Source organism: Equus przewalskii, chromosome 3 (assembly GCF_037783145.1).
Source record: "Equus przewalskii isolate Varuska chromosome 3, EquPr2, whole genome shotgun sequence".
Lineage (NCBI taxonomy): Eukaryota > Metazoa > Chordata > Mammalia > Perissodactyla > Equidae > Equus > Equus przewalskii.
Genome location: NC_091833.1, coordinates 59,656,650 through 59,670,893, shown reverse-complemented (window position 1 = coordinate 59,670,893; position 14,244 = coordinate 59,656,650). Strand labels below are relative to the sequence as shown.

Genomic DNA, 14,244 nt, shown 5'->3' with positions numbered 1-14,244 from the left:
GAGAAGAAAATAATGTACAAAGGAACCCTCATCAGGTTTTCAGCGGCTTTCTCAGCAGAAACCTTATTGGCTAGGAAAAAGTGGAATGACATATCAAAAATACTGAACTATCAGCCAAGAATACTCTATCCAGTGAAATTATCCTTCAGATATGATGGAGAAATAAAAGCTTTCCCAGAGAAACAAAAGTTGAGGGAGTTCATAGCCAGTAGACCTGCCTTACAAGAAATGATGAAGGGAGCCCTCCTATTGGAAATAAAAAGGCAAAGGTTTACAAAGCTTTGAGCAAGGAGAGAAAGAGAAAAAATCAGAAAATTACACCTCTCTATCAGAATAGGTTAGCAAACACTTAATTATAAAATACAGGGTAAAGGGAAAGAAAGCATCAAAAATAACTACAGACACTTCAATTTGGTCACAACCTCACAACACAAAAAATAATTTGTGAGAACAAAAACATATAAGTGGAAGAGAAAAGGGATGGAATCTACACAGGCTAACAGATTTAAGAGGCTATCAGAAAATGGACTATCTCAACTATGAGATCTTTTATACAAGCCTCATGGTAACCACAAAATGAAAAATCAGAGTAGAGTCACAAATCATAAGTAATAAAGAGAAAACTCAGAAAACCATCATAGAAACCCATCAAACTGAAATGACAGCCAGAAATACAAGGGAAAATAAACAATGGAAATACAGAACAATTGGAAAACAAAAGATAAAATGGTAGTATTAAGCCATCATATATCAATAATCACTCTAAATGTAAATCGGTTGAATTCACCAATCAAAAGACACAGAGTGGCTGAATGGATTAAAAGACAAGACCCAACAATATGCTGCCTCCAGGAAACACCCCTCAGCTCTAAAGTAAACATGGGCTCAGAGTGAAGGGATGGTAGATGACAGTCCAGGAAAATGGCAAGCAAAGGAAAATGTGTATAGCCATGCTTATATCAGATAAAGACGACTTCAAGATAAAAAAGACGAGAGACAAAAATGGCCATTATATAATGATAAAAGAGACATTCCACTAAGAAGACATAACACTTATTAATACATATGCACATAACACAGGAGCACCAAAGTACATAAAGTAACTATTAACAGACCTAAAGGGAGAAACTGACAGCAAGACAATAATAGTAGGGGACCTTAACACCCCACTTACGTCAATGGATAGATCATCCAGGCAGAAAGTTGACAAGGAAACAGTGGCCTCAAGTGAAACACTAGACCAGACAGACTTAATAGAGATATATATAGAACATTTCATCCCAAACCAGCAGAATACACATTCTTCTCAAGTGCACATGCAACATTCTCAAAGATAGACCATATGTTAGGAAACAAAGAAAGCCTCAGTAAATTTAAGAAGACTGAAATCACATCAAGCACCTTTTCAGACCACAATGCTATGAAACTAGAAATTGAGTACAAGGAAAAAGCTAGGAAAGTCACAAGTATGTGGAAATGAAGCAACATGCTACTGAACAACTATTGGATCAATGAAGAAATAAAAAAATATCTAGAGACAAATGAAAATGAAAACACAATATACAAAAACTTAAGGGATGCAGCAAAAGCAGTACTAAGAGGGAAATTTATATCAATACAGGCATACCTCAACAAACAAGAAAAATCTCAATTAAACAAGCTTACCCTATACCTAAAAGAACTAGAAAAACAATAAAAAAAGCCCAAAGTCAGCAGAAGAAAGGAAATAATAAAAATAAGAGCAGAAATAAATGAAACAGAGACTAAAAAAAAATAGAAAGGATTGATGAAACTAAGAGCTGATTCTTTGAGAAGATAAACAAAATTGACAAACCCTTAGCCAGACTCACTAAGAAAAAAAGAGAGAAGACTCAAATAGATAAAATCAGAAATGAAAGAGAAGAAATTATGACAACACAGAAATACAAAGGATTATAAGAGAATACTAAGAAAAGGTATACACCAACAAACTGGATAACCTAGAAGAAATGGACAAATTCTTAGAATGATATAACCTCCCAAAACTAAATCAAGAAGAAATAGAGAATCAGAACAGACCAATCACAAGCAAAGAGACTGAAATAGTAATCAAAAATCTCCCAAAAAACAAGTCCTGAACCAGAGGGTTTCTCTGGTGAATTCTACCAAACATTCAAAGAAGATTCAATCCCTAAACTTCTCAAACTACTCTGAAAAATTGAAAAGGATGGGATGCTTTCTAATTCATCTTACGAGGCCAACATTATCCTGATACAAAAACCAGACACAAGGCAACACAAAAAAGGAAAATTAAAAGGTCAATATCTCTGATGAACTAAGATGCAAAAGATCCTCAACAAAATATTAGCAAATTGAATACAACAATATATTAAAAGTATTATACACCATGATCAATTGGGATTTATTGCAGGGATGACAAGATGGTTCAACATCTGCAAATCAATCAAGGTGACAGACCACGTTAACAAAATGAGGACTAAAAATCACAGAATCATCTCAACAGATGCAGAAAAGGCATTCAACAAGATCCAATATCCATTTATGACAAAATCTCTCAATAAAATGGGTATAGAAGGAAAGTACCTCAACATAAGAAAGGCCATATATGACAAACCCACAGCCAACATCATACTCAACAGGGAAAAACTGAAAGCCATCCCTCTAAGAACAGGAACAAGACAGCGATGCCCACTCTCACCACAACATAATACTGGAAGTTTTAGTCAAAGCAATTAGGTGAGAAAAAGAAATGAAAGAGAAATAAATAAATAAAAGAAATAAAATTGGAAAGAAGGAAAACTCTCACTATTTGCAGATAACACGATTCTACATATAGAAAATCCTAAAGAATCCACCAAAAAACTATTAGAAATAACCAATATATAGAGTAAAGTTGCAGGATACAAAATCAATATATAAAAATCAGTTGTATTCTTATACACTAATAACAAACTAGCAGAAAGAGAAGTCAAGAATACAATCTCAGCTATAGTAATTAAAACAGCATGGTATTGGCAGAAAAACAGACACATAGATCGATGGAACAGAAATGAGAGCCCAGAAATAAAACCACACATCTATGGACAGTTAAATTTTGACAAAGGAGCCAAGAACATACAACGGAGAAAGGAAAGGCTCTTCCATAAATGGTGCTGGGAAAACTAGACAGCCACATGCAAAAAAAAAAGGAAAGTAGACCATTATCTTACACCATACACAAAAATTAACTCAAAATGGATTAAAGACTTGAATGTAAGACTTGAAACCACAAAACTCCCAGAAGAAAATACAGGCAGTACACTCTTTGACATTGGTCTTAGCAGTATCTTTCCAAATACATGTCTACTCAGGCAAGGGAAACAAAAGAAAAAATAAACAAATGGGACTACATAGGACTAAAAAGCTTCTGCATGGCAAAGGAAACTATCAACTAAATGAAAAGACAGCCCACCAACTGGGAGAAAATATTTGCAAATCATATATCCAACTAGGGGTTAATTTCCAAAATATATAAAGAACTCATAAAACTCAACAACAAAAAAACAAGCAACCTGATCCAAAAATGGGCAGAGGATATGAACAGATATTTTCCCAAAGAAGATGGCCAACAGGCACATGAAAAGATGTTCAACATCACTAATTATTAGGGAAATGCAAATCAAAACAATGAGATATCACCTTACATTCATCAGAATGACTATAATTAACAAGACCAGAAATAACAAGTGTTGGAGAGGATGTGGAGAGAAGGTAACCCTCATACACTGCTCGTGGGAACGCAAACTGGTGCAGCCACTATGGAAAACAGTGTGGAGATTTCTCAAAAAACTGAAAATAGAAATATCATATGATCCAGCTATTCCACTACTGGGTATTTATCCAAAGAATATAAAATCAACAATTCAGAAAGATTTATGCACCCATAGTTCATCGCAGCATTATTCACAATAGCCAAGACGTGGAAGCAAACCAAGTGTCCATCAATGGATGAATGGATAAAGAAGATGCTGTATACATATACAATGGAATACTACTCAGCCATAAGAAAAGACATAATTGTGCGATTTGTGATAACATGGATGGACCTTGAGGGCATTATGCTAAGTGAAATGTCATACAGAGAAAGACAAATACCATATGATTTCACTCATATGCAGAAGATAAACAAACACACACATAGATAAGGAGAACAGATTAGTGGTTACCAGAGAAAAAGGGGGTGGGGCAGGAGAAAGGGGTAAAGGGGCACATGTGTATGGCGGCAGATAAAAACGAGACTATTGGCGATGAACAGGATGCAATCTATACAGAAACTGAAATAATGTACACCTGAAATTTACATGATATTGAAAGTCAATATGACCTCAATAAAATAAAATAAAAAAATAGGTAAATGGTTAAGTAAACTGCGGTAAAAAAAAAAAAAAAAGACACCAATTTATATTTATCAGCAGGTTATATGATACAAGAATGTCCATTATGCCACACCCTTCCCATTACCATTTGACCATTTTTATATGCAAAATTGCTAGTTTGTTTTTGCTTTAATATGTAGTTATTGTTACTTGTTTATAAATGAGTTTGAACATTTTTCATGTTTACTGGCTATCCACATTTCCTATTTAAGTTTGTATCCATATCTTTAGTACACTTTTAGAGTATATGCTGTCTTCACCCATGTATGTAAAAACACTATATATTATAGATATTAACCTTTTATCTATTGGAAATATTTCTACGGTTTGTGATTTCCTTTTGTTTATGGTGGTTTTGTGATTTAAGTTTTATTTAGTCAAAATTATCAATCTTTCCTTTCAATGTTTGTACATCTTGTAATACTTTTATTGATTCATTTTTAGTAATTTACTGTTTAATTCATATGGAACATATTTTGATTTACAACACAAGCAAAATACACTTTTTAAAAAAAATTAGAAAATAGCTGGGAAATAAACAATTCTAAAACACTCTTCATATATGACTCTTGGCTGGCTAGTAAAGCAATAACTAAGTGCTCTTCCTGAAGTTACTGGAGCCCTCAAAGGATCATGTTCTCCCTCACCCTAATCTTTCGACCTTTAGGATACACATTAAGATTGTCTTTAGGGAATAGATATTTTCAGTTTAAAACTTTGGCAGGCTTTTGGTTTCAAGGGAAAAATATAAGCTTTTACTGTTGTTGTTAAACTTAAGGTTTATTTTGTGATTTGATTAGTTTTATATTACATTTTGACCCTGAAATCATTTAATGTTAGATTTTTTCCCAAAATAACTCCTAAATTCTCTCTCTAATGCACCTCCATCTTCTCCAAATATTGTTCTCTCTAATGGCCTTGAGTCCATTACAGGCAACCTTATAAGTTATGATGTATCATAAGTAATGTCTAGGGAGAGTATGTGTTTCTCAACTGGCCCTATCTCCATTCTCCAAAGATAGAAGATAAATGTAAAAGCTAAAAATAAAAGCTTGATCTCATTCAGTTTGAAATAGACTATTCTATTTTGAGAATGTCTGACCAAATCCATCTCTTATACTTGTATTCTTCTTAGAAGACTGCAATAAAAACAGAATATAAACATACTATTTAGAATACAAACATATTATTTATATTATATATTAGGCCTATATTCTATTTTATATCATATATATGGGTTAGTAGCAAACAAGACATAAGTTACAAAGTGTTGCTAAAAATCTTGCTCAAATCATGGGTACTTCAGTGACCGAAACCAAGCACAGCTAGTACACATTACTGTGCATGTGTATAGAATCTGATACAGAAGTAAAATAAATTATATGATCCTGGAAATATTTTATTTTTATATGCTAAAATAGCCTTTATCTGAAACATTAATCTAAACTACTTCTATATCAAGCTACCAATTATATGTGTGTGTACGTGTCTGTTTGTGTATGTACGTATATACACATATACATATATACATACATGTTCTAGGTGTTTCAAGTTGGACCAAATCATGTAACATAATGTTTCTGGTTCTCCTATTTTCTTACCTATAACACAAAGGGAGTCAACTGGATAATTTTAAATGCCTTTGAAACTCTAAGATGGCATAATCCTCACTCACGAAGACCTAATGAAATACAATATTAATTCAGGAATAGTATCTATTCACATCATCCGTTATTTAAATTATTTTGTATAGACAGCATTTAGCAGTGTAGTGTAGACAATCACTACAGTATAATGGTTAAGAACACAGACTCTAGACTCAGGTCGCCTTGGTTAAGTCTTGGCACAACTGTGTTTTTGGTGTGTAAATTCTGTAAGTTCCTTGGCTTCTCCAAGCCTGTTTCGTCACCTGTAAGATAGGTTTAACAGCACTTACCTCAACTTGGTAGTTGTGAGGAATAAATTAGATAATCTACAAAAAGTGCTCTGCCCAGTGTCTGGTGTTTGGTAAGTATCAGCTATTATTAGAATCATGGAACAAGAAGACTAAAATGAAACAAGATAAATTAAGGGGCAATGCAGAGTAACGCAAACAGAAATATTCTACTTCTAAATATAATACTTAGCCTTTATTTCTGCTCTATCTGAAGCTCCACCAAAATGACACTAAAGGAATTAATAAGGATAAAGAGGAAAGGAGAGAGAACATTGGATGAGTAATGAGAACAAAATTTCGGGAGACGGAAAGCAAACGGATAATTCATAACTGATTTAGCAGAACAAAGAAGGCTAAAACCTGCACAGAAGTAGCCAACAAGAAGCAAGCTGCTCTGCATCAAAGCATTCCAGAAAGACTCAGGAACTGGAAGCCTCACGTACTTCTGAAGACGAGGGTAAGCCATAGGACAGCAAAATGGGAGGACTAGCTAAAGTCTATGGGAGAAGATGTTAGAATCCCGAATGTTCTCTCCACATAGTCAGGTTTACTCATCCTTTTCCCCTAAATGAATTCAGAGGCCTAATCAATGGGCGAGGTTAAATCAAAGGAGCTTCGGCCCCAAAGGCATATCTGGCATAGCAGGAGTAAGGCTGCAAACCGAAAATACGAGCGTTAAGTGAGACTGCATAGGTACATAGACAGATACCCTAGACTCCCTGCCCCACTCACCTCTCAGAACACTGGCAGATGGATTTACACTACAAAATCAGTAGTAAGAGAATAGCTCTTTAGGGGAAGTGACAGGACCAAGACAAAAGACCTATAGACAAATTTTGGGTCCCTCAATAAAAAATTAATACCTAACCATCTACCAGCTGACAAATCCTGTCAACTACATAAAGAGCTTTTAATCAGCTTTTTAGGGCCTTAATCTTAAATATGAATGGACAGTAATTGATCACCAAACAGTGAAGGAAAGTCTCTACCATGACAGACAGACATCAAAAGAAACAGAAAAGAACGAATTTGAAGAAACATCAATAATTCAGGCTACAGAAAAAATTACCAAAAAATTGAAGTTAATATCCTTAAACGGAAATGAGAAAGTATCGCATCCATGAAAGAACATTAAACTATATAAAGAAAAGATTTAAAGAGCAAATAATGGCTCCTGGAAATTAAAAAAAATATACATGATATTAGGAAAAAAATTCAATAGATGTTTAGAAGACAGAATTGAGGAAATTTCCCAAAAGGTGGGAGTAAAAGAAGAGGTGATGTAAAGTGGAAGTCAAAATTAAAGACAATTAGAGAACCAATCCAGGAGGTCTGATGGGTGACTACAGGAATTCCAGAGAGAACTGAGAAAATGGAGGGAGAAAATGATCAAACAAATGATATAAGAAAGTTTCTGAGAAGAAATAGCACAAGAGCCTGCTAAGTCCCCAGCATGATAAAGAGAAGACGTCCAGCAGGGAGCCTCCTGAAATGAACACCAGGGATAGACGAAAAACCCTAAAACCTTTAAGGAAAAAACCCCAACAGGTCACATACAAAGGCTCTGGAATCAAAATGGCACAACAGCAACAACATTTTGAACATCAATCAAATGTAAGTGAAGAATAAAGGTAATTTCAGACAGGAAGGTTTTAAAACAGTTAAAGAATGAAATGCACCCTTTCAGGGGAAGCCGCTGCTTTATATGCTCCACCAAAAGGAAAAAAGAAACCAAGAAAGGGAATTAAACCTAAAACACAGAAAAAAAGATGAAAGAAATTCCCCGAATTTTGGTAGAAGGAAAATCCAAGAAAGCAAGCATGCCGAAAGTCTAGAGAGCAACCAATCAGATTAGAACAGGATACGAGGGCTCCGAAAAACATAATACATAACATATAAACGAATAAAGGAACTGATAAAACAGCTGATCCCTTTTGCAAGAGGATGGAATACGGCACCCCGAAATGTGCCACTTTTGTAAGTGGATTATTTCAAACCAAAGGAAATCAAGATTCAGCAGACTGAGGAAAAACTTATACCTCTCCCTAAACTGCCAAAAAGAATTCAAATAGCCTGGCCCCGAAAGAGACCTATTACCAGATATAACTTTTTTTATCTGAAAAAATTACCTGCCTGGCAGGGCAAACATCTGAGTACCAAACCTCTGCTCTGCTCATCTTCCTGTGAACTGCCTTCTCCCCCTTTGAAGCCCCGGGCTCCTACCCCATCCCTTAGCTCAAGATGGCATGTAAGTCTCAAACTGCCTGACTGCCTTTGAGTCTCACTGTCTTTGTGGGGCTCCCATACATACAAAATTAGTTTTTCTCCTGTTAATCTGTCTTAGGTCTATTTAATTATCAGACCAGCCAAAGAACCTAGAAGGGAAGAAGTGAAAAACGTTCTGCCCCTATACTTCACTCATACTAAAAGGAGTTTTATAGTATTTTTCCAGAGAATTCTGAAAGGTAATTAGTTCCAGATATCTAGAAAACTAAACAAAGTAAAACAAAACAATTAGTAAATCTAAGGGCTAAAAGAAAATATAATCACAGTTCATTGCACAGTTCAGCTAGGGAATATTTACATAATCATAATAATTTGAACACTCAATGAGACGTAACCAAAATTGGATATCATAACATGGACGGGCTTAAATAGGGAAAAGAAATGTGTATGTGTATGTATGTGAGGTAAAAAAGAGCACAATTTTTATATTCTATAGTAGTTTATGGATACTATCTAAAATTGTATGAGCAATGAATAATAGTAGAGGAGTTCTTTTCCCAGTAATGGTAGACCAACCCTTCTGTTCAGAATTCACTAGAAAAGTATACAAAATATATTTCTTAAGTCTGCCTGACAACATTAGACAGCTACTAACACAGTTAAGAATTATGGGGCCAAAGCCTGGAACAAAAGAAAATCCAGGGAGGGAGGCATTTGGGGCCATTTTTCTGTGAAGCATTTGCCAATTCTAAAGAAGCAGCTCAGAGGCTGAGAAGGTGAGATGAGCTTTTGACAGAATCATGGAGCTAGAGAGATAAAAACTGGAACTGTATCAAAGAGGTGGGGAATAATTGGTAAGCCTCAGGTTTTGAGAGAAGAGCATTAAACCAAACAATCTCAATTCTCAAATCAATTAAGGTGACATAGGATTGTTAGAGCCCTTACTTTAGCTACCAGCCAGAAACAAATGCAAATCCTCTATGAAGAAAAAAAAATCAAGAACCCCAAATTATCTCTGTAATTTTTCATATTCAATGTCCAGAACTCAATTATTTAAAAAAGAAGCAAATGATTAAAAAATGGGTCAAAGACCTTAACAGATACCTAATCAAAAAAGATATTTAGATGGCAAATAAGCATATGAAAAGATTCTCCACAGCATATGTCATCAGGGAAATGCAAATAAAACAACAAGATACCACTATGCACATATTAGAATGGCCAAAATCCAGAACACTGACAACACCAAACGCTGGCTAGGATGTGGAGCAACAGGAACTCTCATTTATTGCTGGTGGGAATGCAAAATGGTACGGAAGACAGTTTGACAGTTTCTTATAAAACTAAACATACTCTTACCATATGATCCAGCAATTGTGCTCCTTAGTATTTACCCAAAGGAGCTGAAAACATGTCCACACAAAAACTTGCACATGGGTGTTTATAGCAGCTTTACTCATAATTATCAAAACTTGGAAGCAATCAAGGTGTCCTTCAGTAGGTGAATGGCTAAACAAACTGTGGTACCTCCAAACAATGGATTACTATTCAGTGTTAAAAAGAAATGAGTTATCAAGCGGTGAAAAGACATGGAGGAAGCTAAAATGCATATTACTAAGGGAAAGAAGCCAATCTGAAAGGGCTACATACTAAATGATTCCAACTCTATGACATTCTAGAAAAGGCAAAACTATGGAGACAATAAAAAGATCAGTGGTTGCTAGGGGTGAAATGGAGGGAGAGATGAATAGGCAGAGTACAGAGGATTTTTAGGGGAGTGAAAATACTGAGAATATTATAATGATGGATATATGCCATTTTACATTTGTCCAAACCCATCAAATGTACAACACCAAAAGCAAGCCCCAAGGTAAACTACAGACTTTGGGTGATTATGATGTGTCAACACAGGTTCATTCTTGGCAACAAATGACCATTCTGGTGAGTGATATTGATAATCAGGGAGACTGTGTGTGTGTAGGGCAGGGAGTACATGGGAAATCTCTGTAGCTTATTCTCAATTTTGGTGTGAATACAAAACTGCTCTAAAACAATAGTCTTGGAAAAAAGGAAGCAAAAAGACCAGATAACATGACTAGAAACCAAGAGAAACAATGGCCACAGGCCCATAGGGGATTCAGATAATGCAGTTATCATACACTAATTTAAAAAATAATGTTAATAGTACAAGTGCCAGAAGGAAACAAAAAAAGAGGGCAGAAAAAATAACTGAGAAGGAAAGGGAGAAAAATTTTCCAAAATTAATAAAAGATACCAATCCACACATCCACAAAGATCAGTGAACCGTAAGAAAGATAAATACAAATAAGATTACCTCTTGGCACATCACAGTCAAACTGCTATGACCAAAACAAAGAGAAAAATCTTAAGAGCTGTCATAGAAAAAAATTACCTCCAAAAGAGCAACAATAAGACTTAAAACTTACTTACCAGTAGAAACAATGAAAACCTGAACACAATGTTTTACAATGAATTCATTCACCCATTAGATAGATATGTGTTGAACACCTACTATAGGCTAAACACAGTGCTAGGTACTTGAAACATATCAGAGAACAAAACAAAGAATGTATGGTATTTTTAACTGTGTAAAATTATATAATAAACATTTTTTTTTTCTTCTTTTTTTTGCTGAGGAAGATTCACCCTGAGCTAACATTTGTTGCCAGTCTTCCTCTACTTTGTATGTGGGACACTGCCACAGCATGGCTGACTTGTGGTGTAGATCCACACCCAGGATCTGAACCCATGAACCCGGGCCACCGAATTGGAGCGTGCTGAACTTAACCACTATGCCATGGGGCCAGCCCGTATAATAAACATTTTCAAGAGAAGAAATTAATTGTATAAAGCGGACTTGACAGTCTATTTAGAAAATATAGTTCATTACTGCTGTTAGAATTGCAATTTAAAAATTTAATTTAAAAGACTTAAGACTGGGTAGTTTTATAGTGATGGATGAGATTCTGTATAATCAAGTGGAGTCTGTGTATTAAGGAGCAAGGTAAAACCCACTAGGCTGGCTTTTGAGTAACGAAAAGTCATTGAATTTCAGAGTTGATCTTTCTAGATGACCCTAGAGATTACCTAGTCCAGACTCCTCATTAGAGATGAAAAGAGCAAGGCATGATATATTTACTGATTTTCCAAGATCACACAAAGTATTTAGAGACACATCTTAGTCCCAAGGATACCTGGTCAAGTTCTCCTTGTTGCTGTTGTTTTGTTTGTTTGTTGTTTGGTTCATGGGGTTATTCTGAGGAGGGAGTATAATTTAATTTTTATCGGCGTAATATATCCAGGGTTTTAAAGGTAAAATGACTTTATAACACTGAAAACAAAAAGCAGCAGTCTCCTGCCTTTTCTCTGCCCGCCTCCAAGTTCCAGTCTCTAGACAGAACCGTTTAACTTCTAATATTAACATTATTATTCTATTGTTTGATAGAATGTTCTATTATTTCTTGTGGGATAGCTTGTTTATCAGTGCACACATCGTAAGCATGTGAGAGGAGTCCATTTCAACTTTTAGTCATTTCACAGTGCATACTTTTCCTTTAAATGGCACAGGCAGAATAACTGGTAGGTCACTGGTGATCTTGTTGCTATACATATGATAGGACCATTAACTACTGAAATTGATTTTCATGCATGATTTATGAAATAAGCCTCATTTCTTCAGAGCTGGAGCTGAACACTGGTTGCAAGAGATTTGTGGTTCCATAAACATATGTATGTTCAGAAGAGACAAAGCGTGAATTTTACATCGCACGTATTTTTTTCCTGAGCTTTAAAAGTCTGAAAAGTTAGACTAAAAATTTTCCAAAGTCACTAACATTGTAACTAAAGGGAATAAAAATGTTCTAAGGTTAATACAATTTTTTATTACACATAAGTTTCACATAAAGTTCATGAAAAGACAATATACAGCAAATCATGTTTATCTTGGTAGTGTATTAAACACACCACTAACTTGCCTTTGCCATTTGAAATGATGCTTATTTTAGCCATGTGAACATCTGCTTTGTAATCTGGAAAGGCTTGTGAGGGAAAAAATTGAACAAAAGGCAACTGAATAATTTACTTTAACAATTACTGTTAAAATCAATCTCACTGAATATTTCATGTCTGTTTTTCCCAGAGAAAACATCAGTGAAGAAAACGTTTTCATCCATCTGTCTGTATAAATCTAAAATCTAGTAATTGAAAATGTCATAACTAAAGACATATTTTTTAAATAGAATTCTTCTTACTTTAAAAGTGTTTACATATCATGTCATCTGCATCTGGATTATAAGCCTAGATACTTACCTGCGACAGGAAGCTGGCTGTAGACTGGGAAGACGGTACATTAGAATGAGAACGGGCAGCAGAGGACGACTGTAGGAGGCGCGGTTTCACAGAAGAATTTGAGGTGTATCCAGGGCCCTGAAGTTCCTGGCAAACAGTATATCATGTGAGCAAAATAACTGTCAATCTACAATTAGAATTGTGAAATCAAAATCTATTTTTACAACCATAATTTCAATGTTATATGTTGAACTTACAAGGTTATAAACCAAAGTATTAAGTAAGGTGATCCTGGATGTATAAGCTACTCCTGGAAGACTAAGCATGTGCTCAGGAAGATGGCTTCACATTCCCGAGTGACAAAGCATCCAGATGTGAAAACACACCTAGGAAGGTTTGCTCCCACACTGGCCTCTAACTTTTGCCAAAGACTCCATGCTGGTTCTGGCACACTACTGTGGAAGAGCCTCTGCAACTAGAGTGCTCTTGCCTGTAAAGTCTCCAGGACTGAGACTTGAAAGTATGTTTGCAACTTTAAAATACACTGGAATACAGACATACACTTCAGTGGAAAATGTACAATTTTTAAAGAACACATGTCCCGCAGATTACATCATTTTTGCTATTCACCAAACACGCTCTCACTTTGGGCCTTTGCACTTTGCCTTCTGTATGCAAAACTTTCCCTCAAGAATCCCTAAGGCAGGGACTTTTGTGTTTCTTCTCCTTATTAGTAACTTAACAGAAAGCACGGTGCTGCAATTTGTTACTACATATGGAAAGGACAGGCACAGTATGTAATAACATTTGTACAGATTTCATAATTGCTAGCATTAGATAATGTTAAAAGTACACGTGAATGTATCTAAGGTACATGAAGTATATCAAAGGCATTATTCTTGCTTAAACTGCAACTTATGATGGAAAAAAAGACTTTACTTTTACATCCAAAGTGTGTTGAAGTTTTAGGCGCACAGATTCTTGTTCCTGACGCTGTATTATATCTTGACATTCTGCAAACTGCAAAGATGCCTACAATCAAGCAACCACACGTGGTTTATCCTTCATTCTTTATGCAATTTTACTGTATTAATCTATAAATGCAGAGTTGCCATCTCTTCAAGGAAACTCCCCCACTCTTAGCACACTGTATTACATTTATCATTTATTTATCTGTTCTATTCAGGAAACTGAGAGCAATTGGAGGTGATGTCTTTATCCTCTGTATCCCCACCTCTATACAGCATTTAGTATGTGGAGGTCACTCAAAAGAATGAACAAACTAAGGATGAAATGAGCAAACAACTTTAGTAATGTAAAAACATTTACATAAAAATAACCACAACTGAAATTCATTGG

General features: G+C 35.3%; 1 protein-coding gene across 50 annotated transcripts in view; it reads right to left on the bottom strand.

The window, feature by feature from the left end:
- CCDC158 (coiled-coil domain containing 158) overlaps window positions 1-14,244 on the bottom strand; it is a 91,656-nt gene that overhangs the window by 27,482 nt on the left and 49,930 nt on the right. For 26 of the 50 annotated variants that reach the window (XR_011538653.1, XR_011538661.1, XR_011538654.1 and 23 more), the window contains 2 exons: window positions 13,825-13,917; window positions 12,907-13,032 (listed from right to left, as the gene is read on the bottom strand). Coding sequence is in view for 39 of the 50 variants with exons in the window: in XM_070614596.1 (XP_070470697.1) it covers window positions 12,907-13,032; window positions 13,825-13,917 (219 nt within the window). In the remaining 11 variants the exon portion in view is untranslated. The remainder of the gene's footprint in view (window positions 1-12,906; window positions 13,033-13,824; window positions 13,918-14,244) is intronic. The other 24 variants (XR_011538663.1, XR_011538656.1, XR_011538662.1 and 21 more) reach the window with 2 other exon arrangements.